We start from the raw sequence: 26,414 nt of genomic DNA on the forward strand, positions 1-26,414 counted from the left end.
CTGTGGAACGCGTAAAAAAACAACCGGGAAAAAAACAGAAAAATGTCCTTCATTAATTCAGACCTTCTAAGCTTGGAGGTTAATCATCACGGATGAAATGAAGATTGGAATCCTTTTTGGGGTTTTTTTTCCTTCGCAGAAACAGGCGCATCACACTCGTGTGACAAAGAGATCAGAGTTTACCTTCAAGATCTCATGTTGGATTTGAATCCCAACCGTGTTGCCGTGTTTGCTCTTTAGATATCACGGGCGCTCTCACAGTGGAACTGAAACATGCCCATTTTTTCCCGAATCTCTCTGTTTGGAGGAATAAAAATGAAATATATCTATGCGTGAAATTCTGTGTGTATGTGAAACATTTCAAAGCTTGAAGGCTTGAAGCGCTAGGGTTTGTGCACATCTCTGAAATGCTGAACTAAAATAAGCCAGTCCTTGTGTAAAAGGCTACAATCCACCATTTGAATTGGACATATATAAAAAAAAAAAAATCCCCTCAAGACTTTTGAACAATTGTTGAAAAACCTCTTGTGCGACTTGTTTAAAACCTCTAATTGAACACATGTAGGAGCGCTCTGTTCTTGCTCTTTGATTGGAAGCCTGGAAACGCAGCGTTCAAAGAGCCTGCGAGCACGACAAGATTCAGAAGCAGCGAGAAGACGAAGGGGAGAAGCAAGACATCGCCGCTTTCCCGTCAAACAGGAAGAGGAAGCGGCGTGCACCCACACAGGTGGGTTCAAAGGGCTCCGGGAGGCTGCAGACGCCCATTCCTCACGTGTTCTTTTCAAGCGGTCGGCGCCGCGGAGGCAAATCTGTGTCAGATGATGCCAGAGGAGGTCTGCTGTCTGGATCCAAATCCTCGCTCATAACGAGCAGCGTCACCGCGTGAGCTCAACCGTCGGCACGGCGAAGGAGATAGAGATGGAGAGGTTCCACTGGTGGGAGGCTGTAGGTGGCCGGGAACTCAGGCAGCAACAGTTGGCGCTTTACAAACCACCACTAATTAGGAGCCTGAGAACCAGGGTGGAAGAGCAGGAGATCTGGAGGCAGCTGAAGTTCCATATTTGGCAAAACTCACTCTGCTATCATTTCTTTCCCCCAGCCTTCACTGACTAACGTAAGACCTGGACACATTGGATAAGCAAACCAATAGATTAACTCAAAAGGTCTAAATATTTAGACCATCGACTGTATAAAAAGATGGGCGGAGCGTGTGGGTTCAAAAAGGAGGCCAACGCAAGCAACAAAAACCTGCATTCTATCATTTGGCCAGAAGGGATCACCAAAATTGGTTGCAAAAAGATATGCCATAATGCCATTACAAACTGGTAATTTTTTTCCTTTGTTCTAAGTTGCTAATAAAATAACACCCAATAGGTTCTAATGTCCATTCATTCATTCATCTTCTATACCCGCTTATTCCTATTCAGGGTCACGGGGGTCTGCTGGAGCCTATCCCAGCTGTCTTAGGGCGAAGGCAGGGTGACACCCTGGACAAGTCGCCAGTTCATCGCAGGGCCACATAGAGACAGACAACCATTCACACTCACATGCACACCTACAGACAATCTAGAGTGTTCAATTGACCTCACATGCATGTTTTTGGACGGTGGGAGGAAGCCGGAGAACCCGGAGAGAACCCACACAGACACAGGGAGAACATGCAAGCTCCACACAGAAAGGTCCCACAACCTTCTTGCTGTGAGGCGGCAGCGCTAACCACTGCGCCACCGTGTCGCTGTTCTAATGTCCATTTTGTCTAATTTCCTTTAAAAAAATTACCAAGTTGTGACTAAAGTTTAGTAGCCAACTAGTTTACCAGCAGGTGGGCCCTCACCGCCCTCACTGCACTCATCATTCCAGTGCCACACACACACCCAAATATGGAATCAACCAAAAAGTTTAAAAAAAATCAACCACAGACCAAAACATAAAAATATTAGTGGTAAACATTTTGTGGGAAAATCTTTGTGAACAATCAGAAAGTTGTTGTTTTTTTGTTGTTGTTTGTTTTACGTGCAAACATCTAGTGTCTTCAATCCTGATGTGCGTTATCTCCACCCACTGATGCAAAATTATTGTTGCCCCTGTTTGAGTAATGTCTGATAGACCATCCGTTTTAATAATGGGCTGTAAACAGAGGGCTAAATTATGCTTATGTCTGGACATACAGTGTTTTTTTCAATAAATTGTGCAAGGCTGATCCGCAACGGTGTGATAGGACCTAATACATCCTCATACACTTTTACTTCCATTCTTGTTATTAGTGTCGAGAAGAGTTAAAGACCTCAGACGCTGCACTGCTCCAATCACTATCACAACAATAAAAATCCCTTCAAACCAACCCTGAGCCCTGCGTTTTCTCCCGGGGTCTCACCGTGGCCCCACCGGCAGGCACATCTACTCACCGAAGCGCTTGCGTGTCCACCAGTGAGGCTCCTTGAAAGTGGTGAACTTGACGTCAGGGTGCAGCCTCAGTCTGTCATACAGGTCTGTGGTGCCGCACTTTGGCTGACCGATGATATAGAAATACGGAAGGCACCGCATGCGGTAGAGCTTGCCGCCGCGGCGAATCAAGTGTTCCCGGAAAGTGCTCCTCAAGTGCTGGAACATGGTGCGGAAGCGCCAGGAGTAGCGAGCGTAGGAGTTTGTCCTGTACGGGTCCGAGGTGGTGTTCCCGGCGTATTCCTCGTACCAGCAGGGGCTCTTGACACCGGGCAGGAATTTACGAGGGATGACGGAGAACATCTGAAAAGGTGAAGGGAGAAATCTAGTTAGGGATAAACTGATGAAACTCGGCAGTTCGTAGCGATGGAACGAGCGGTTCTTTCGGACGTACCAAATCACTGGAATCGGTACAATGAAGCGATTACCGTAGTTCAAATCAGTTCTCCAGCACAGTGGTTCTGTTATATGTTGATGTTATAACGTTTATCAGCGTTATTATGTTTAAAAAACATGTCTACTTATTTTTATCACGCTGTTAGGTTCAGTCCTACAGTGCGGCATGATACTTCTGCTTAATGTGCTTGATAATGTGAGGGATCACTTTTAGTTGACTCTTTGTGATGACAGTGAGTTCAACTCGCTCACGAGTCGCTAAACACGCAGTTGTGCCTTTACCTGACCGTCTCAGTCGGCTGTTTGTCCAGCTTACACCATACTTTAAAAACCACGAAAGATGACGAAATAAAAAAATAAAAAAATCTCACAAAATTTAGGTGCTTAACTGAACTGAGGAATGAATTAATTGTTTCAGGAAGGGATTTGGTTCAGGACGATCAGCCAAAAGATTTGGCTCTACAAACGAGATGTTTGCAAACTCTACGGACTTTGAGAACACAGCATATTTAGCTCTCCGTTTACTGCAAGACATCAGAGTGCGCAACTCAGACTCATTTCTATAAAAAAATTTTGATCTGATTGGTTGGGGCTTCAGTTTGACATCAAAAATGAGAAGACAGTCAGCATGTGTGTAACAGTGGAAGCGTGAGAAATGGTTGCATCAGTGGAAAATATCGGATGTGTCTAACGTGACTCACACCGAGTGGAAATTTAAATGTCTCACGTCAGTGCTCGTTTTTATAAACCTTTACGATCGAGCGTGGAATCCAATGGAGTAGCTTCACAACATTTATAAATGCAGAAAATCGAGAAAAAAAAAGAAAATGTAGAAAAATATATGTATATTTAGCCCTCTGTTTGCAGCCTTTTTTTACACACTTTTCCCAAAAAGCAAAGAAAGTGAGGAATTGTCTGAGAAGTTCAGACATGCAAAAGTAAAAGATTATGGGGAAACTACTGGTAAAATAAAGTGTTCGTAACCTGGGACCTTTTTAAGATATGTGTTGCAGAACGTGACAAAGACAAAAAAAAAAACTTTCTAGTCAATATAACTGAATGCTTGGATGGAGTGAACTGGACAAACCACTGTTGGGTTTCTTCACTGAAGCCGCATCGTATTTACTGCATATTTAGTGTTCAGACGCAATCCATTGCGTTTACCTGGAAATGACTCCTGTATCTTGCGCTGTCCTATTGGGTCCATCAAACACAACGAGGTACTTGTGTCAGAGCGACCGGCTCTTATCTGGTACGACGCGGCTACTTTGGAGATAATTAATGCCGGATCCATCCGCAGACGTCCGCATTGATTGTCCTGCGGCCGCGCTCCCCAATTCATTAGCTCCCCTGGATACGAAATTAGTTATGTTGCACGCAGCCTCGGCACAGGCCATTATCGTTTAGGATTAACCGCTAATTGAACGAGGCTCCTCGAGGTGAGGCCGACGCCCGCTCGAAAGCCGTCAGGCCGCCGCAGTCGCGCCGAAGACACTGCGCCGTGACTTTGAGACTCAAATCCCTGGTGGAGCGGCGCCGGGGGGGAGAATGCAGAGACGTACGCAATTATCTACCGCGACGCCGTGTGTAACACAAGGTTCTCGGAGCAGTTTTATCTCTAGGAATTAAATTAAAAGCTGCAACCAGAGGGGAATTCCAACTACTTGGCCTTATTGAGCTAATTTCTGTATATGTATCTATCTTTTAATTAAGATTTGAGTCCTCACATCAGCAGTAATTTTAATTTCAAACATAATATTGCTAATGTTGGCAAATTTGAAGAGGTTGAATCTTTTAGTTTTCAGTCTTTTTTTTAACAGTGATCTGACTGAAGGAAAACAAAGATGAATATTTTTGTATCAAAGAGTCATCACACATGACGATTAGCGTTTGTCCACTCACGTGCGGTTCGCTGTTGACCAGAGCCTTGAGCTCCGGAAGCTGCCGGCTGCTGTCAAACTCCACCTTGGACGCGATGGACTTGACGACCAGCTTGACGTGTGCCTGGTCCTTGACCGAGGAGAGGTTAAAGGTCAAGGGTCCCGGGCTGACCAGCGTGCCGAAGTGGTACGGCGACGGCGTGAGCAGCAGGCCCTTCTTGTCCCCCGTCAGGATGTAGGAGGCCATGATGAAGAAGATGACGGCCACGCCGAACAGGACGCCGTGGAGGCGGAGCTTGCTGAAGCAGCTCAGGCCGCCGCGGCGCCGCGGGGCCTCGCGCTTCACCTCCAGGATGGCGAAGAGGCCGACGGGCGCCTCGTCTACCTGCAACAGCAGCGGCCGCTGCCGGCCGTAGTCGTCGGCCGAGGAGCCCAGCAGGCTGTATCTGCAGTCCATGGTGTCGGCCACTCGGTGAGGCGTCATGGAGCAGGAGCCGGCGGCGTCCATGGTCCGGTGGGCGGTGGGCGGGGCCGACGGTCAGCGTCACCCCGCTAGGTTTCCCTGGAGGAACGACAGGGAGACGACATTTCCTCTGAGTCTCAACTCAAAACCGCTGAAATGTTCATAGTGACACCCCCCCCCCCACACACACACACACTCCTCCACACTGCTGGTCCTGTAAGACTCTTGTGTCACCGCTACATCCTGTTGAACTGCTGACTCGCCACTCGCTCACGCACATATGCGTCAGTTTCAATTTCAGTGTCTTTTTCACCATTGCTGTTTAGCAGACGAGAGGGGGAATAAGGTCAATTGATAGAAGGGGAAGAGCGGAACAAATCACTGTGCTCTGGTGACAGGTCTGGACAAGGCCCGTGAAGGGAAGAAGGAAGGAGGCAGAATCAGACTCCTCTGGGGATGTAAGAGCAGCCTGGACGGAGCTGGAGGGTCCTATCATTACAAAGTGCCTGGTCACATGGATTGACAGCTACCGACGGATGGAAAACGGAGGAGTAAAGTCTACAGGGAGAACGATTCTGGAGCAGCAGCAACATCTGATTTTCATGGCTGAGGTTTCTGTATGTCTGGAGTTCAGCCGGCAAAGCCCAGGGTCCAGGTCACTTTTTAAACAGATAAATAAATAAAGATGAGCCGGAGATGAAGCTTGCCGTGATGTTCCACACCTTGAGGTGCGATGCACCGCAGACTTGATGCTACAGCTCCCTGGATGCGCGGTGAGATAAGAAGAAGCTCTTTGAAAGTGAGTCATCACTGCTTCTCACACAAGCACACAGCAGCAGCCACAGACCTTCTATTTGTGGAGATTGCAGCCGAGCTGATAAGGCTGGGCTGGAGATCATCTGCTTGAGACACTCATTCACCCTCCCCCACCCCGACCCCTCGCCCACCCACACACACGCACACACACACACATCAACAGCATCACAGTCTGAATAAGACGTTTGAAGAAGCAACAGAAAACGGAGAAAAGAAAATGACAACCCACAACTGTTTTTTTGTGAGCAAATTTTCTTCACACAAAGAGCTGCAGTTTCTTCCTAACGGACGAAAAGTACCAACAGAACGCTGTACTGATCCTGCAGCAAGTTGACTTGCCGAGCTCACTCGATGCTCCTTATGTCGTCATTCCATTAGCACTCGACAGTCTGCAACCTTCAGCGAGGCTGCAGTCAATGGGGGTGATGATGCTCTCGAGCTGAAGTGAGAAGAGGCTGCAAGGTACAAGATAAAAACGACGACCGTGTGTGTGTGTGTGTGTGTGTGTGTGTGTGTCACTGTCTGAGGAATCTGATCAATCTCAATTTGGCAACTGGCATCCTAACGGATCTGCTTTTCCACATGAAGGAAAAGATGCCCATCCTGTCCGTCCAGCATGATGAAACAGTTTAAGTCAAAGCTGAAACGCAGCCAGAGGGGAAATGGACACAGTGGGCAGCAGGGTTGCATCAGCTGCCTTCGCTACCCAGAAAATCTTCCACCACCACAAAAAATGGATTTTCAAATTTCTTCCCTCCAAAAAAACAAACAATTTTACCTTTGCATCTTAACGTGATGCATAGTCAGTAAGCTGGTTGAGGCCCGTTAGCCGCAATGTTGCAAACTGAGGTTTGAACCTGAAGTTTTGTGAAATTCTTTACAAGTTTAAAATTGTAGAATTCTGGCGTCACTGTTGACAGGATTTCTGGATCGATTGTTGAAAATGGATCAAAGGGCACCGGTGTTCCAGGTCCCAAGGAGAGTTCATAATTCTGCTGAAGTCTTCAAACGATGCTGTGGTTCTCTCAGTACAATGACTCAATACAATGACGTTATTAACTTAATTTTCATTTCCTCTAATGTATTCTTATTCACTTGCAGTATTTTGTTACTTTACAAATACCTATTTGACAAACAGGAAAACACCAATGTTCGACAGACGCTGCATCGGGTTCCGTAAACTAGTCTGCTTCCTTGCACAAAAAGGTGAGGTTTCAGAGGGGCGGTTGTTCCAGAAACCCACAGAAGAAGAATCAAACCAGACTTTGGCTGAAGGGATGAGCGGAAGTCAAAGGAACGACAACGACAGACAGCACAAAAGAGTTTTTTCTGGGCCAGCAACGGGTTTTCCGATGGCGACTTTAGCAGGAACTGCACCTACGTTAGACTCGTCTCTGAAAACAAGCAGGTCACACGGTCAACGTGGTATTTTGTTTGAGTTTATGGCGTGTTGCCAATAATGTCTCACCTTCCACCAATAGCAAGCAAGGTGAGACAAATCTGATTGTTCCACTTGAATGAAACCAACAAAATGAACTTTCACTTGTTCTAAACACTTTTCCATGGGCTCTTTAAATCAGTGAGATCAACCCCAAAGGTTTAAGCAAAAGTTATACCGCAAGAGCAAACCAAAAAAAACCAAAACTTTGTTTGTTGTGGTTTGGAGGTGGGGTTCAGAAAGTTTAACTTGTCATCTGACTCGAAGCGCCAAAGCCGTTAAACTCCTCTGATGGCTGCGGCTCATAGCGACGGTGATTAACTTCAAAGCACTAACGACCCGCAGCCCTCATAACTCATCAGCGGCAGCGAGACCTCAGCGCGCCGTCTGGCTTGTCATTCAGCGGCACGTCAACCTGGCAGGCAATCAGGCGCATTTGTTTAAAAGTCCGCCGTCCTCTCAGCTCCCGACCGTCCATCTCCTCTCCAGCGACGGGATTCAAACACCGGCAGCTAATTGCTGTTCTCCTGCGTCCCGTCTCTTCTCTCCTCCCCGCCGCCGCCGTGTTTGTCACCGTTCCCTGCCAGCTAATGGCTTATTTATGAGGCAAGCCAGAGGCCGGACGGACTGATTCTTCCATTATTTGTTTATTCATCCATTTATTGTCACTGACGGCTGTTTGCTTTCCATTCACATCTTGTGTTGGGAGTTGATGGCGAGAGGAGGAGTTGAAAAACCCTCCGTAAACTTGACCCGCTGGCTCTCAACGTGTTTCCGCGTTGTACCGCAGCGGCCGTGAGCCGAGGTCGCGCTGCGCAGCGCCACACTTGCAGACAACAAAGATGGACAAAGAAAAAAAAAGCGGCACAATCGTTCCATCCTGAATGGTTTCACCTGAACGGGTCAGCGGGCTCCTGCAGAGAGCAGAGAACACTCTGTCCTACTTTCTTCTGCTCCTCTGGTATTTTAAATTGTGGAATTTAATTGCAAAGCAGGCTGATGATCTCCTGAATTGCCCCTGCTGCCCCCCGTCCCCTCCTTCACTCTCTCCATCCTCTCCCCTTTGTTTTCATTCCTGGTAGAGCCGGAAGCGGTGGATGAACTCGCTGCTCCCTCACTTCAGGTTCCGTCCCGGCGGACATCCACGGACCCGCGGTGCATTCTTGTAGTCATTAAAATTGATTGTCACTTATTATTTGTTTTATTAAAAATGTATTCGTACTGTCAATGTTAAAGCGTTAACACATTTTGTTAATGTAAAACAATTAATGCATTGTTATTTTTGGATGAAAAATGTTCAACACACACACACACACACACACACACACACTGGCGCCTGCCGGTGCAAACTGGTTGCCAACTGTTGCTAAACAGCAAGAACACGATAACCAGGAGAAAATTGCAGATGATCCCCCCCCCATTGTCATTTGGCGAGGGAGTTTGTTGCTCCGCCTACCTGAGCGGCGAGGACTCCTTGGTTTTGGTTTTACTCTCTAGCAGTGAAAATATTTGCATTTTGTCACTTGAATTAAGTCGCAGCATTTGTCACTTTGTCGGTGCGTTGCATTCCTTTGTGCCAAACGTGTTGGAGCGCTGATGTTTTGACAGAACTGAATGATCAAACCAGTGATTCACACGGGGCAAATAGCACCACAACAGTTTTTCAAAGGATACTGCATTAAAATTCTGATTGATCTTGCTTAATCAGAACAAATTTGATTGTGATAGACTTGACGGTACTAAAATAAATGCAACCACAATGTTTTGTTGTTGTTGTTGCTTTTAATTTCTGAAATAATTCTGGGAACATTTTAGGACTCGGCCTGCCTCAAATGCTGTTGGTCTTCAGAGGACTGGAGAGGTTGACCTACCTGTCAGAAGGATATTTTATTATTTATGCTGTCTGCATAGCAGGACATCTTTTTAGGCTTTTTTCCTTTTTTTTTTTACTTATCATCGAGAAAAACAAGCAGGTACCGTTGGAGGTGCGGATTTTGAGAGAAAGTGAATCAATCAGGCCCGGCGATGCTAATTTATTTTTGCCGTGTTGAGTGGGAGGAAGCCACCTCGGTCATCAGCGGACGTGAGGATTTATGGCTTCAGTCGGATACATGGGGATGATGGAAAGAGTCGGGAAGCGGAACAAACATATTATTCTTCTCTCAGATTGATATGCGCCACACGCGCTGCATATTGCCGAGTGACAAAAGGCTGCGGTGTAAACAAGCGATTATCGCAGCTTCGGCTGCGCAGGTGTGGAAAAGTAATATAGACGCCTTTGAATGCAGCCACGGTCGCTCGCTGTGAGCAGACGCCGTATTTTATGACGCCGCCTTATCATTGACAGGAGTGGTGAAGAAAGACGAGGAATGGAAAAAAAAAAAAACGTGCACGGCATAAACAATAATCTCCCGTTGGTTTGACCTTAAAAGGTTCACGGAAGCCGGCGGGATGAGACAAAGCAGGCAGCTCTGTAGCTTTCCCCCCCAATGTCGGGGGTGTGAAGGGAAAAGGACTTGTGTTGGTTGGGGGGGGGGGGCCTTCAGTGTGGAGCGGCGTGTTGTTTTCCACACGGTCCTGGTGTGAAGCCGCCCAGGGGAGCTAACAGACATACTGGTGTTTCGCAAGTGACAGACTGAGAAGTAGAAGAAGAAGAAGCTCCATCCCATTCCAACCCTGGCGCTCGGCCTAAAGAGCTTTTCCAGGGACAAACACCCTCCCCACACACCTCCAGAATCCATAGCTGCCGTGAAGTGAAGTGCAAATAGTGTTGCCTTTAAAGAAATTGTAACTTGGTAGAAAACAATATGGGCCTTTGATGCACACATTCTATCGGGACACTCGGACCGGTTTCCCGATAGAACACTAGTCGGCGCTGCGTCAGAACTGACAGTACATCAGTATCACTGGCATGAGGCATTTAAACCATTAATGAAGAGAGGAAATATGAAATATGAAAAATGGCAATAAGCCATGTAGCAGTAGTGTCTCTTCCCATCATGCCTCCGCAACTCCCACGATTCATAGCGCATGAAGATTCACTATGAATCTTGTTTGAGGCCATCCTGTCAACCGTTTTGCTGGTCTTTCTATTTTTTTATTGTGGTCTATTGGAAAAACATGGGGCTACACGGGGTTCGCGGACTGCAGTACCTCAAGTGGCCACTAGGAAAAAAGTCGCTGCACCCCCGTATTTCCAGTCTGGTATCCAGATCTTATAATACATACATGGCTGGCTGTCAGTTGGAAAAATGTATGCCCCCCCCTCCCACAACCAGGCCACTCACAATAATTAAAGTTCATCACGAGGCCACTTCAAGGGTACAGCGATGAGTGTCACCTTGCGATTGGCCGAAGAAGCGGTGACAAATGGCCGCTGATGGCGCCCGGTGCCGCCTCAAGGCTATTTAGATTTGGCAATGGCTCTCTTTGAGTAGCCCTCCCCTCAATGTGCGAACGGAGGTCATTTTTTGGTGTCATTACGCTTTATTTTCTTGATTGATTCGGAGCGATCCAGACGACAGCGCCGCTCTAAAAGGCAACGAGAAAAGTAAAAAAAAAAAAACTTTGATGGGTGACTGCAATTGATCAATGGCAAAAGCCATTAAATGTGTAAGTAGCAATAAGTTGGATATATGTGAGCTTAACCCTTTTTTATGTGAAATAACCACTTAGACTGAAATAAATAAATGCGGGGAGGAGGGGGAAAAAAACCGCATGATCTCGTAAATGAAGTGAAAGTCAGTGCTGAGAAGTGATGCATGAAATTAATTCTAACGACGTCTCCAGACTGTGGTAGTGGGGGTGGGTTGAGGGGGGGGGGGGTTATTATCATTGGATTGCTTTGAAGCGCATCTCTGCAATCCACCAATAATGGAGGGTGTAGACGCCTCGTGACCTGTGACTGCACGGCTTTTTTTATTTTATTTTATTTTTTTATTTCAAACCCCCCTTTCCCCCCGACCATCTGACCATCAATCCCATAAACGTGCAACACCAGAGGAGCAGAAAGTGAATCCTGGCTGTGGAATTACTCATCATCTTGCAGCGGATCACCACAGGGGGGCCAGTCATCTGTCACATTCCCGCAGATTACACACACTGTTGACCAAAGATCTGAACCTAATCCCACAGGAAGTACACCGCCCGCCACCCCCTCCGTGCACCTCCAGCCTCCAGCACTCTTTCCCCAGCGGAGACCCAGAGACCGGACCGTGACCGGAGCCAGACTGGCCCAGAATGATCAGGCTGAGCCAGCCGGGCCAAGAATGTGGCCTCTGCCCCAGAAAGCATCAGAGCCGCCCATGTGGGCGCAGAGTCCCGCCTCAGCACTTCTTTTTCGTCTCATTTATTATTCATTATTTTAATTTTGCTGGCAAACTGCTGCACAGCCGGTGCTCCGTCTAAAGTGTTTTAACAGCATAATTTAAATTAAGAAAAAATTTAAAGGGTGACAAAACAATGGCAGCGATGTGAATTATTGATTTTTGCAATAGATTTGGTGGTCATATGAGATGTGGCCTGGGCTTTGACTATCAGGGTTTGAAGAAAAGGGGGATGAAGTTGTCATTTCTTTTGTCTTGAATAATGAATACGAAACTTCTGCTGCTGGCTTCACTTTTCCGAAGGTGTGCAACAACACACTCAGTTTCAGGAAAGTAACAGGCTGTAAACAGAAGGCTAAGGTCCTGTCCACACTGGAATGTTTTTTGGTGGTAAAGTATTTAACCGTTATGGCCTTTCGTCCATACGGCAACGGTGTTTTGGGTCCCCCGAAAGGGTATTTTTTGACAACGGGTCCTGGAGTGAGAAAATCCGACAACGCCGTTTCGTCGTCGTCACGTCGTTGCCGTCTGGACGGCGAAAATGGCTTTTCCTTGTAAAACCATGTCGTCACCGCACCGTCACTGTCATGCGACCGGAAAAAACAAGGCGTGCAATGCAGCGGCTCAAACAACAACGATGGCGGCGAGCGGAGTTGTCTTTGTGTTGCAGGCGCTTCAAGGTCTGTTGGCGTAGTAGTAATTCCACCTCGTTGTCGGTCCACACAAGAGACTCTTTTTCTTTTTCGTGTTTGGCGTGTAGCGGAAATGGGCTTATTTTTATACTCCGGGTCCGTTGGCTGTGTCAGCGTCTGTTTCACGTGTGGCGTACGCATTACATCGTTTTCACCCACCGTTCCGTTTCCATCTGCCAGCGTGTGGACGCGACTTTTTTTTCGACCCCGGCAAAGAAGAAAAGCGGTAACGTTCCCGTGTGGACAGGACCTAAATGTTGCCGCTTTCTGGAGATCAATGGAGGTTTTAGGTTTTTACTTCTCTGACTCATAACATTTTTTTTTATTTCCTTATAATCTTCATACTGCTTATAGTCTTTAAAGTATTATTCAATAGCAAAAACAAAGAAGCAAATCATTTTTACTGTTACTGTTTCTTTACATTATGACTCAAAACACAGTTTAAAAACTGCCAGTGAGGTTGACCTTGCTACAATGGTGAACTCACAGGAGTCCTTGCCCGCCCCCACCTCCTTTCCAAATCTGACCTCAATTCCTCAGCGAGTCCCACTTTCACGTGTCTGACACTCTGAAAACGCTTGTTCACTGGCCCGACAGCCTTTATGGGAGCTGACAGGCCGGCGGCGCTCGACTTGTGGACCAAAGTTCATTCTACTGTTAATCTTCGTTTCTCACAAGAGGCAGACAGACCTGCGGGAAAGGAGCGTGGTCGGCCTCCGGCCGGTCTCTAAATGAGATGGCACCTGCCGGTGACTCAACGCTGCTCAGTGCTGCCTCTGCAGTTTCAGATACTGCAACATTTGCAACATTAGGTATTAGCTACTTTCTAAGAGACAAAGGGACACCACAGAGGTTTTGTTTTTTTTTGTTAAAAGAAAATTGAATGTTTTGATATGATGCATGTGGACGTCCTTCCGTTATCTACATTGCCTACATATATGTGTGTATACATACATAAATTTAGCATATCTATAGATATATAAGGACCGCAGAACATGGAGGGATGTTAATACGCTGGGAGAACAGCACAGGTGTCTTTCTATACGTGAAGCCACTTCCTTTGTTCTTGTCAAAAGCCATTTTTGTTTTCCCCCTTCAATCCGCGAGCTTGAACATCGGCAGCGATGTGGTGGTGAATATTTAACGTGTGCTGAGGTTACACTACACAGAGACATGGGAGGGACGCTTGAGAGGTTTCATCCCTGCTTTTAATTCATTGTTCTCGGTGGACCTACATGTTTTCCACCCCCCTGCCCCTTTCAGTGGATAGATGAGTTTGTGATGGTGGTGACGGTGGCGGCGGCACGGTGGACCCTCATGGATTCTGAGAACTGATGTATGAGCCAAGTGAGGAGCAGCAGCTCCTGATCCAGTCACAATAGCCTTTAGAGGAACTGTCCCCTCCACTCCGGTGGACGCCACAGGAATACGCAAATCTAGTGGACGGGTACGATCTGCACACCTCAGCCACTGGGTGAACTGGGTGAACTCGGACGGGGCGGTGTAGCTGTTGAGGCTGCAGCCTTTCCGGAAGCGCTAGCATGACATCTCCTCCTGCTTCCACCTTAAAGGCAAAGCGTGTAATATTTGGAGATTTTGAGGAAGAAACATCAAGTGGCCACATTTTAGATTGCAGCGTCTTTCAATCTCCCCCTCCGTCTCCCAAGCTTGCCAGTGAGCTGCGGTGGCCTGCACACCCTAAACCTGGATACCTCGTCCACCTTCTTCTTTGTTGGTTTATTTTACAAATTACAAAACACGCTGTATATGGTTGTGCAAAATGGCAGCTAACTGGGAGCAAGATCCTTGCTGTATGTATATTCTTACATACTGTAAACATGAGAACCATTGTGATGGTAGGAAAACCAAATGACTTTTATTGCACTGCGATCATACACTTTTACTAATGTTTTTATGGCCGCTATATTAAGCTTTCACCAATATAAAAAATCATATATCAAGCCATATATTACACACTGGACCTTAAGTCCTATACTTTCCACAAGGTCCTCACAGAGACGTGTAGTAATTCTCAGCAGCAGCCTTTCACACCTAGTTAACAGGCTGAGTTTTATCACATAGTGCGCCCAGCCCGTTGCCAGATATGGGATATAGCACGTGAGGGCTGATCGTCGACTCTATGACTGCCAAGTGAAAAATAAAGTGTGAATTGCAGAAATGTGGGCCGCAGGCCTGGCTTTGCCTCTCTAGTGGTGGAGGTCTGATGCAAAGAGTGTTTGGAATGTATGCGACCACTGCGGGGTATCCCGGTGGATCCATGATATTAACTTGGCCTGTGGATCCTCAACTTATAAGACTCCGTGCTTTCACCTCTGCTCGCTGCTACATTATGCATTAGCTCCAAAAATAATGAAGGCGCGGCCAAATTCTGCAGGCTTGAAGAGATATCCGGGACTGGTGGGGGGGTCAAGTCTGGAATTAGAGGTCCCTCACATACGTAACGGATTTATTGAACGCTTTCTTCATTTTGAAAGGGTGGCAGTCAGTTGCTCCTCTCTGCCCAGAAAAGATCAGCGGTGGTTGCAGGTTTAGCATAAATCAACCCGACACGTCCGTCCCACTCGGCTCGCTCCGAGGAGGATCCCAGCGAAAGGAATCGCTTTAATCACGGCTCCACCTGCTCGGTCACGTCCTGATAGATGGAGGGAAGTGGAAGATTATGAAAACACATCCATACTGGCGGGAGCGTAAAATATCCCTGGGCACTTGAAGACTGGTTTTGCTGAAAACTGTAAAATTGAAATTCGCCTCACAACCTCAGCCGGCCGTGAGACGCAGGCAACTACTCACAACAACAACAAAAACAACAACAATGGTATGCAAAAGATTTGTGTTGCTGCTACAAAAGATGATCAGCCTGAAATTCTCTCCTCTCCTCTCCTGAATAATGGCGGACAATCACACAAGAACATGTGGCGCTTTTGCACATTTACGTCTCCCAATCAACCTTCTCACGGAGCGTGTGTTTCCGCACAATGGCTCCGCAGGCTGAACATTTGGCGGTTGTCTGCTAACACGGACCTCAACGCTGACCTTTGCTCCTTTTGAGCAGACGTGCAAGTCGGGGTGGCGAGTACACAAGAGTGTTTTCTGTTTGTTTGCCGGGCTGTGGCGAGCGCGGAGACAAATAAAGTTGTTGGTTTACCAGGAGGAGCTGGAGGTGATTGGAAAATGGACACACCATCACCCAGCGCACCGTCCCTGTTGGAATGCTGAGGCCCATTAGAGTGGCATCTCGACAACACACACATGCACACACACACACACCAGCCACAATAATGAGTCTTTCATATAGTCTAAGGGACTCCATGGCAACACAGAAGAGCAACTGAGACCCAGTGGCTGCCTGAGGCTCAGGGTTACAAACGTGTGTAAGATTTTTATTTTTTTTTTCTCCCTGAAAAGGTAACAGCCACATTTCGTATTTTTCTGTCTGGGCAAACTAATCTATCGCGAAACTGTCGCTCCGCCAGAACAAAAGGAAAAATGTTAATAATAATGAATCAATCAATGTGCAAAATCTTTATAAAGTGGACTGGAGTGCAGGATTGTGCAGAAATGAGCGGCACGAAGCATCACTCCTCTCTCTGCCACGTTTCCCCACATCCCTGACCCTGGTTTTGCACCATCATCATACCTGCAGGGTTCAAAAAGATTAGCCGTGTTAAGTGGCTTAGAAACTAAACAAACACGGCACATAATGGTGTTGTTGACCAGCCACAATAAGGCCTTCTGGGTAGTGTTGAGGGTCGCCTTTGAGAGACGGTATTTAGCGAGAATATAAATTACTTCCAAGCGTTTCCACGCCGCAATTTGCCAGGCTTTGGAGACATCTGGCAATGCGCTGATTGATCTGTTTGTTATCAAAAATGGCAACATTTACTTAGTTTGAGCGAGAAATATTGTCCACACAGCAGAGGCGGCGCAATCTCATCAGTCAAGCGCCCCGCAGGAAATCGTTTGCCAAACTCCATCCACACAGCACGAGCGGGAACAGACGGCGGGGAACTAAATGCCACTTTAGGTTCCCGTGCACCATTGATACCAGCGACGATCACCGGCTGGGTGCAGCAAGTGGGCGGAGCCAGATTTTCCTCCTGACTCTGCACCTGAATGTTAAATATTTAAATTGCATGGCACGCATTTTTTATTGGTTAAAAACCATACTGTCTTGTGTGTGTGTGTGTGTGTGTGTGTGTGTGTGTGTGTGTGTGTGTGTGTGTGATATTTTTCAATCGTCAAACGTTGCTCCACAGTTGCTCTGTCTGAATGTGGCTGCAGTTGTTAAAACACCAGAGTGTCGATGCAACTCAGGGATTCAAAAATGCATTTTTCAGCGTCGCTCTAACCTTTTCGCAGCGCGCCGGCGGAACCTTAGAACTCTCCCTAAATCCACCTAATGAATGCGGCGGCTCACAGACTCACAGAGGAGTCCTGTGCAACATAAGAGCCAGACCTGCTCGGAGATGCAGTCTGCATGCAACTGACACAACAAAACTGGAAGGAGGCGAAAACTTGTTCGTGCACAAGTGAGAGTTGGCGCTGATTCCCGACGGGCGAGTGACCAAATAGCTCAGCGTGCACGACCGAGGGAAATGTTTCACTTCTTATCTGCACCACATTGCAACAACACATGGGGGGAGGAAACACAAAAAAAACAGGGCGGCGTAAGACAAATAGCAGGAGAGCTCAAGAACAGCCCGTCCCAGATTGTGCTTAGTCTGGATATCAGTGTGTGGCCCCGGCCCGGTTCCAGGGTTAATTCAGGGCCTGAAATATGAAACTCAGTCTGGTCACGACACTGATGCACAAACACACCGCCGTGTTTCAGCTAAAACAAGCCAGTTGTTGTTGATAAAAAGTAACAAGTGTGGGCAGCGACAGCTTCGGGAGGGAGAGGGGGAGGGACTAAAAAAACTTGCAGAGGGGGTGAAAAGTACAACGGTGTGTTGTGCGAAATTCAGTGCGAGAAGATGGAGCACAAGCAGGTAAAGAGAAGGAAACCTCTGTTGTTTACTGAAGCCAATAACAGCGGAGAGCGGCAGGAGGAATCACTCTATGCAAGTCACTGCAAGAGATAAAGCAGATTAATGTGAGCCGGCGTGTTGGCTTAATCACTGAAGGTCCATCAATCACAATAACAAACAGCTCCCCCACCACCCCCACCCCGCCAGCCCCCGCCCCCCTCCCTTAGACCCTCAGCATCTTTTCCGAGTGGCTGGCGGCATAAATCCTGCCTGGAGATCCGCTGGAGAGGCGGAACCTAACTTCAGCGGAGGATCCATCCATCACAGCCCATCTTCTTTGCGCTGTTTTTTTTTTCTGTGACGTAAGTTTATGGACGGCGGAGGAAGCTGTTGCGGGGATATCAGCAGGATCACTAACAAGGAGCGGAGGCAACAGAAGGATGTGAAGCTCACTCCCCTAATTTCCAGGATTCACTGTGTAGTAGCAGACGAGCTCGCAAAGTCTCTTAAAGGCCCGATGTGTAATATTCAGCAATATCTAGTGATCAGAAAGCATATTGTGAGCAATGTTAACCAAAAGCAGATTCAGCTTGGGCATGGGGCCTTTAAAATCATTTTTGAAATATACCTATGAAAAATCGAACATTTGATCTTTACATAAAAAGACCGTTTAAGGGTGGAAACCAAAAACAAATCTCTGAACAATATCTTAAATTTTTTAATTACGAATTCCATTCTGTCCAGATCCACGCAGATTCCATGTCTTTGAACAATTCATTTCATTCATCTAAGCGTTCATTTTCCCATCTGACGAGTGGAAAAACATTCTGTCTCATGCCTCCGACTGTCCATTTTTATGCCACAGCCCACCGTGAAACAAGCAGCTGTTTTAATGCATGGACAGTCTTTGGCCCCTCTCCAGAGGAGCCCTGTCAGGCTGGACACACAGCCTCCCCTGATGCACACTTGACACTGAGCTTCCTGTAGCGGGGACTGAAATAAAAGACCCCGAGGAGAAAGGTCAAATGCTTGGGTTTGAAAAACACAGAGGGCTGCCGCAGGATCTCTGCATCGGAAGGGGGGGGGGGCGGAGAGAAAAAAAACTGGATGAGATGAGATCAACCCCAAGAAGGGCGAAGACCTTGGAGTTATCAGAGCGAGGCCAGAATGTGTGACTCACTGGGAAAAGGAGGGAATGTTCCATTTTCACTGGGCTGAAGGTGCGGGGAGAAGTTTTTCAGGATGAGACAGCGTTGCACCGGGACTCTGCGAGGGCCGACGTCCCAGACAGGCAGGCCAAAAAAAAACAAAGTGGGCCAAAAAAACAAGACAACATTGGCAGCAAAAACAGAGCGTTCGGTGCAAAACATCGCAGTCTCTGCAGCTCCGCCGAATCCCGTCAGAGGATCCACGCACGTCTTTTTTTTTTTCCCTTGCAATTTACTGGCAGTGAAGTTTTGAAAAGTGCGCCGTCTCTTGAACTCCAAACAGTCGGAGCGAGACTCGGGAGCTCCGGCGCTGCGTGCAATTAAAGGCAGGATGGTAGCAACTGTTTGCACGAAGGTCTCGATTTTCTTTTTCCCTTCTTGTTTTTTTGGGTTTTTTTGGAGCTCATCAAAGCCGCTCCACCGCACACAACACACCGAGCACGTACCGTGTTTGTGCAAATGTTTGGGTTTTTTTTTCAAAAAAAAAAAAAGAGAGATAAAACATCCTTTGAAGGAATCTCTGTTTCATGTCTTGACTCGTGCTGCCGCTAATCCCGTCTGGCGGTTGTTGCGTCTCTCCAAAAGAGTGCATTTGTTTTTTTGTTTTTTTTTATCGCTGTCACAATCTAGTGAACTTCAACCCCGTGCATTTTTGAAAAGGGGCCCCAAAACAACGCCTCACTGCCCCCCACCCCCTCACCCCTCCACCCCTCTCGCTTTTTCATGATGAAGTGGCCCCTGGAAGAAAAAAAGAAAAGAAAAAGGCAGCGCAAATTGAGTTTCCGGGAAGCTCTCAGCCGCTCCACTGGAGTCGCCCTCCCCCGAGAGAGACGCCGCACATTTCAATAACAAGGACGCCGACTCGCCGTGTTTACCGCCGCACGCAGCCGATCTATAAATTAAAGCGCCGCTATCTGCCCGAGTCCGAACCCCGTAATGGAATTTCAATTCCGCCCCTCGGATCACAATTACGCGGCATCAAGCGCGCATCCCCCCCCGGCCGCCCTGATCAGTTACGGTTGTGAATATTGCTCACTCGTACGCGGTGCCCACCCCCCCCCCACACACACACACACACACACACAGACACCCCGCTTCACATGCAGATGAGGCGCCGCTCGGCCGTGATTGGTCGTTAATTTCAGGCTCAAGTCCTTTTTGCAAACGGCCACTTCATCAGCCTCGCCGCCGCGCCACAGACAGAAGTTAATGCGGCAGCTAAATCAACAACGATCAGCCAGAAATATCACGGCCCAACTTGTCCGGGGACAAAGCAATTCATCTCGGCCGCCGCCACCGAGACTCGGCAGCAGCAGGCGGAGATGAAACCAGCTCCCGGCGGCAGCAGGCGGCGAAGCTGGAAAAGAAAACTGTGTCCGCGAGAGGCCACGAGTGCGACACGCGAGCCGAGGCTCTCAAATCATTCCAGTCAGCCGAATTACGCACGCTGCAAACTGGCGTGAACATCTGACAGCGAGTAAGACGACTCCCTGCGGGATCCACTGGACCCGCCTCTCTGCAAGCTCTGATCTGACCTGGAAGATCTCTCCCAGATCCACGTCTCTTTCCTACCAGCAAACCCCACAGGAGTGAGAAAAGTCCACCCTTCACTCGCTTTGCTTCTCATTGCTTTTCAGAGAGCTTGGCAACCCTTTGTGATGTCACAAAGTGCGGTGATTCTGCTCCTTCAAAGCTAATCCCACACACTCCTTCAGCCCCTTGTGTTGCCAAGAACGTGCAAACCGTCAGTTTGAGCAGGAGGCTGTTAACAGAAGGCTAAATTAGGCGGCATACAAGTGTATTTCACATCTGGAGGTCACTTGAGACGAAAGACAGCGACGAAGTGCAGGACGGAAAAAATCTGTCTTCGAAAAAATGTTCCATTTATTCTTTTATGTGAATAAATTCTTTTTTGGGGGTTTTACTTGTGTTCAATTTTGATTCAGTTTGGCTGCTTAATGAACAGCTGCGTCAGTTTCACTCTGAACACCAGAACTGTGCCCGTGTCTGCACAAGTTCCAAAAACAGACTCGTTTTCATGTTGTTGTGCACACGCACATGCACGACCCCCCCCGCCTCCTTCTCTCTCTCTGTGACAAACAAACACACTCACAAATACCTAGAGGCTAATGAGACTAATGATAACCCCCCCACACACACACACACACACACTAATTCACGTAGGCCGCCCCGTGCGTGCTCAGATCCTGCCACACCTTTTACTAAAGCAGCCAAAGTCGTGCTGGGGAAACCTGTGACGTGGCGTGACGTGCGCGGTCACTTTGGGAAGGGCGAAGGCTCGTCAACACCCTGCCGCGGTTTGTTTCGGCCTCTCTATCGCCGCCTGTCGGCCGATCTGCGGCGCTTCAGGATGGGACAAAAGAGGAGAGAGAAACAGCACTACCACCCCCCACCCCCCCCACACACACACACACACACACACACCTCCCCGCCTCCTCCCATTGGTCAGCGGCCGAACCCTTTTGTTTTGGCTCTCACGGTTGAGCGACGCATCTCATCGTGAATGGAAGCCGAACATCCTCCAACACAGGAAGAGGAGGAGGAGGAGGAGAAGAGGAAAGAAAGGGAAAAAAGTAAAAGACTCCGGAATTTCCTCGTGAAAATAAAAACAAAAAAACACGCCCGGACCGGAGTCGCGTGTTCTCCCTCTCCTGCGCGCATTCTGCTGTTTCGGTGTGTTTAATCATTGTTGTTGTGCGCGTGAGAAGCGGAGGAGGTGAGACAAACTGAGGCAACTCTTCCAGATAGATGAGACACATAGTGAGCCATTCATTCTCTCCGCTCAAAGGAGCCCGTTATGTTGGCGACGTCTCCGCGCAGCCGAACCAGCAGCAGCAGCAGCAGCAGCAGCAGCAGCAGCAGCCTCAGAGGAAAAAGTTGCACATTTCTTTCTTTCTTTCTTTTATTTTCAAAATGCTTCACCTCCTGCAGAGGAGCCGTCCGCAAAAAAAACAAAGGACGTCAGCTCGGCGCGTGCAGCGCATCACACAGACAGCACTGACGTGATTCATGCCAAGACATAAAAACGTATATAGGGAGCCTCCCCGCGCCGCGCGCGCGGCGTGAGAACACAGGAACCTACCATGAGTTTCCTCTCCGAGTGCGCGCCGCGTGCTCACACAAGCAGCCGGAACAAAGTGTCTGTCGCCGCGTGCGTCCCCATTCCGACAGCCGTCAAAATAATCCGCGTCGTAATCTCTCCCGTTTGTCCGCTTCCGTCCTCCGCCGGTTCCATGTGAGCGAGTCCCGCTCTCTGAGCTCTGACAGCCTCTCTCTCTCTCTCTCTCTCTCTCTCTCTCTCTCTCTCTCTCTCTCTCTCCCTGCCTCGGTTCTCACTCTACAGTACATTGAGGGGTGTTGGGGTACTGGGGGGTGGGGGCGGTAAACTCCCTGTACAAAAGGGTCTCCGAACATTCATCTTCAGTAATCATGCATAAAGTGACATTATCCAACATTTCCTTCTTCCATTCACGACTGGAGACATTGGCAAACTTTTTTGGGCATATTACAATATTCAAAGAAGGACAATAAATCCCGTCTGGACAAAGACTGTTTGTGTCTTTAGTCTGGGCCATGTTTGGTTAAGAAATTCTGAAAATTAAAATTCAAGAGGATTTAACATTTTTATGAGATGGGTCCAGTATTCATATAAAGACTTTTAAATGAGCCGTAGTTTGATTCACTAGCAAGTTGGAATTGCAAACCGCCTCAACAATATTCTGGACAGGAGCTGCTGCCACTTAGCTTCACTTAGCCTAAAGCTCGGGTAGCATGGGAGCTAACTCGGCAGGCTTTGAAAAGGCTCCTGAGGATATTTTGGCAAGAAGTGATGTAAACAGTTCCTGAGCCATTGGAATGTCACCACACAAGCAGCTACTTGGACGTATGATTGCTTTCATTCTTCATCCTTGTGTATTAGCACACGGCCACAAAACTTTTGGTTTTCTTTCCTTCCATGAAATTCACGGATGCTGATGTGAAAACTCCAGCGGTAACTGTGTTATCTTTCCTTAAATGAGCTCTCCAGAAACCAGAAAAGTTCATCCTTTGCTGCTTCTGCTCTCTCATACACAAAGGTTAATGTCAATGAAATACTCAAACCTAAAAAAAAAAAAAAAAAAAATGAACCGGACGACCTCCCAAAGGCTAAAAGTAGTAGCAATATCTCCCCAAACAGCTGTCAACATAGAAACTACATTCTGCTGACAAACTGTACTTGTCATTATAACCATAATGATCCAGATGGTCACGATGCAGCGTGCTCACTGCTGGTACCGCAGGCTGTCCACAGTCTGACGGAAAGTCTTGGTATTGAGGGCATGACTTGCCTGAAGTCGCTGCTCTTACATGCATGTATGATTCATAATCTGAGGCAGTGTCGCCGATGACTGGCTGAGGAAGGAGAAATTCCGACAACATTGGATCTTTCAAACAGGACGGGGGGGGGGGGGCTAATGAGCTTTTCTTCACACTTCACACTACTCAATGTGCCCAAACTTTATTGGCTGTGTTTATTTATTCATATGGAATATTTACATACCTTGTGCAGAATGCCTATTTAAAGAGTACATTTAAATAATTCAAAGGATTTCCCAGAGTGGTACGGACCTGCCGGTGGTCCTGATTGGATTCCAGCTCAGGGCCCTGCCTGGTGTGTGCCTGTCGCTGGCTGAATGACTACCCATCCATCCATCCATTTTCAATACCTGCTTATGGTCGCAGGGCTCTGCTGGAGTCTATCTCAGCTGTCATAGGGGGCGAAGGCAGGGTACGCCCTGGAAAAGTTGCCAGTTCATCGAAGGGCCAAACAACAACCCATTGCTCCTAAATAATAATACTATCAGTGCAACGTACCGGATCTTAGCGGTGATCATTTTCTTTGGCCTTCTCACTCGACCACCTTCGCTATTTGAAGCATCGGCCTCAAACCGAGCAACATCAGGCAGCAATTCTCTCCGCAAGTGTTGGCAACAACAAAAAAAAAAAACCTCTGCCTCATCTTCTGTCTCCACCACGGGGTTGGGTATATAGATGTCCTCGCATCATCATCTAATCATCATCATCATCATCACGGTAATGGCTACCGTCGGCCTTCGTTTCTCTTCCTCCTCCCCTCTGACTCGCCCGCTTAAAAACGGCGTCCATCACTGCCCGCGTGTCCTTTTGTTCCCCGCAAACCGCGATCAAAGTGTTTTTCTACGAATTCTTCAAGCTCACGCGGGCGTCGCGGCATCGCCAACCGATGAAACCCCTCGGTGAAAAGAAGAAGGAAAAAAAAAGATTAGAGGGAAAAGTTAATTCGGCCAATAAATAATAAATGGCTTTAAAGACGGCTTTTATCTAGCGAAGACTTTTCACTGTGGGGGTTACCAAGAGCTGCCAACGTGTTTTTGAGGAGGACGGTTAATTCATTAGTATTGTGGCAGCAAACAAGGCTGAACGACCCCAGTCAGGCTCCGAGGTTGTCAGGCTGCATCAGGCTCCGCTTCTTCGAAATTCGTGGATGATTCATGCCGTGGATGTAAATATTTTTGAAGCTACAACAACAATAACAACAAAAAGAGAGACGGTGCAATCCAACTGTGCGGTTTCCAACCAAAAAAAAACAAACAACAACAAACTTATCATGGCGGAAAGTGTAAAACAGACATATAGAACACAGAGAAAAGAGGCTGGCAGTGGAGATAACAGCGCTGCTGGAGTCACACGGATTATTTTGTTTGCCTATGAGACAATAACGGTGCCCTTTTTTTCCCCCCCTCTTTGAACGTCACGTTTCGATGCAACATAAACATTCCATTCGTGTCCACTACTGGGGTTTTAGAGAGCAGTGCCTTCAAACAAATACAGGTCCAAAATCCATCCATTCAGGCAGCTCATCTCACTCTTTACAGGTGGAAATGTACATTTTTATGAATCTAATTAAAATAAATTGCTGCATCTTCAGCCATTCAGCAAAATAATTGAAGGCATCATTTAGAACAAACCCCCTCCACCCTCCCCACCCCACCCCCACGACAACAAAAAATCCCCCATTGACCCATTATGTGTTATTGTGCTGCTCTTTCCTCGAGTAGATATTTTTTGGGGGATATGGGGGGTTGATTAAAGGGTGACGTGCACGGGGGAGGTGTGTCTGTGTGTGTGTGTGTGTGTGTGTGTCGGCGGGGTGGTTGGGGGTTGGAGGGGGTTGGAGGGGGCGCTCTGAGACAGCTGCTGTCGCTTCCCACCGGCTGCTTGCTCCCGGCCATTAAGGCGGAGAGACGGATTTATTGGAGGCAACACAAAGTCTCTGTGTTGTGATTCGCTCGGCTTTAACCTTGTGCCGCCGTCGCAATATTGGCCGGGTTCAATATCAGCCGCCGTTTGCCGCCGTCTAGAATAAAGGGATAAAACAGAGAGCAGTCGCAATTACCCGGCAGAGAAAAAGCCTGGTAATTTCTCTGGAGAGCTTTTGGGTGTGTGTGTGTGTGTGTGTGTGTGTGTGTGTGTCTCAGCGTGTGTGTCTTTTCTGTCACTGTCTGACACATCGTCCGCCGCCTCCCACCCCCCTTGCATGTTGACCCCTTGTGTGTGTGGGTGTACACACAAATACACACTCAGCAGGCGGGCGTGCTGCCCCGGCCTGATGTTTGGCTGCTGAGTCAGTCGTCGCTTCAGGGAACTGTCAGCATGAAGCCTTCAGCTGCTGGTTCTTCTCATGTACATGTTTCAAAGGAACGAAAGAAAGAGAGACAGAATGAAAGAAAGAAGGACTTCAACGTCCATGACGGTCCGTCTCTGTTTCTTATCGTTCAGAAGGAATAAATGTAATCTAATTGGTGGCATTGGTGTTAATTGCATAATAGCGGCCCGTCTGGCCTCCCTCGGAGTCAAGCACACGGCGAGCGCTGGTGTGTCTCCGCCTGCAGCGAGGCCTCCTCATCAACAGTCCACCGCTCGCCCCCTCCAGCAGCGTCTCAGCCTCGCTGGAAATAAATGAGAAGGCAACAAATACCCTCAGAAAAATAAAAAAAATGAGCTGGTGCGCGTTCACTTTCATCCCTCCGTGCGTGCGTGTGCGCTGCAGCGCATCGAAAAATGTCAAGTTCGCATTGGATTTTTCGAGCCTGTCGCTGCAAACATTGGGAGGGATCCTGCGTCGGTTTGCTCCACAGCCTTTTCAAAATACGCTAACTGTATAACACAACGGTTTGAGCTTTCAGCTTCAAAAAGGATTCCAAAGAGCAAGCGCCAAAAACCTGCATTCTATTGTTTGGCCAGCAGGGGCCACCAAAGTTGGTTGCAAAGCGACTAAAAATGACTGTCAATACAGAAAGGAACTCTAAATTCCCACCGATACAAAAAGTTTTTTTTTTTTTTTTTAACAATTTAGCAAAGTCAATTTTGTCTGATTTGGTCTAATCTTGAGTGAAAATTGCCATACAATTGTGAGTGTGGATGCAGTTTAGTAGCCAAGACAAAGACAAGGTGCTGATTTTTTTTTTTTTTTTTACAAGAAAATAAAGATTTGTAAATATATAGAACCACACAGATTAAAAAATATATACACATACGCGCTTATTACATATGCAGAATTAATAACTAAAAAATAAATAAACACAACATTTAATCTCTCAGAATATCTGCAAAAAGAAAGAAGAAGATTCTTTAATGGTCAGATAGAGCAATTTTTTCTCTAAATTGTTGCCCATCTTCTCACGGCGAGCAGTGAGTCGTCCAGTAACCAATCCATGCCATCTGCA

The 26,414-nt window shown here is 47.6% G+C and overlaps 1 protein-coding gene across 2 annotated transcripts in view; it reads right to left on the reverse strand.

Annotated features, from left to right (window-relative positions):
- The window catches only part of chst15 (carbohydrate sulfotransferase 15), a 30,223-nt gene extending 8,272 nt beyond the window's left edge, over positions 1–21,951 (reverse strand). Inside the window, exons 1-4 of one of the 2 annotated variants that reach the window (XM_076033425.1) lie at positions 21,752–21,951; positions 4,741–5,280; positions 4,003–4,032; positions 2,406–2,745 (exon numbers count right to left, since the gene is read on the reverse strand). In XM_076033425.1, coding sequence (XP_075889540.1) covers positions 2,406–2,745; positions 4,003–4,032; positions 4,741–5,226 — 856 coding nt within the window. In that variant the 5' untranslated portion in view covers positions 5,227–5,280; positions 21,752–21,951. The remainder of the gene's footprint in view (positions 1–2,405; positions 2,746–4,002; positions 4,033–4,740; positions 5,281–21,751) is intronic. The other variant, XM_076033426.1, reaches the window with a different exon arrangement.
- Between the last annotated feature and the right edge of the window lie 4,463 nt (positions 21,952–26,414).

This window comes from Nelusetta ayraudi, unplaced genomic scaffold, assembly GCF_046127955.1.
Source record: "Nelusetta ayraudi isolate G7.1 ecotype Tasmania unplaced genomic scaffold, CSIRO-AGI_Nayr_v1 ptg000042l, whole genome shotgun sequence".
Classification (NCBI taxonomy): Eukaryota; Metazoa; Chordata; class Actinopteri; order Tetraodontiformes; family Monacanthidae; genus Nelusetta; species Nelusetta ayraudi.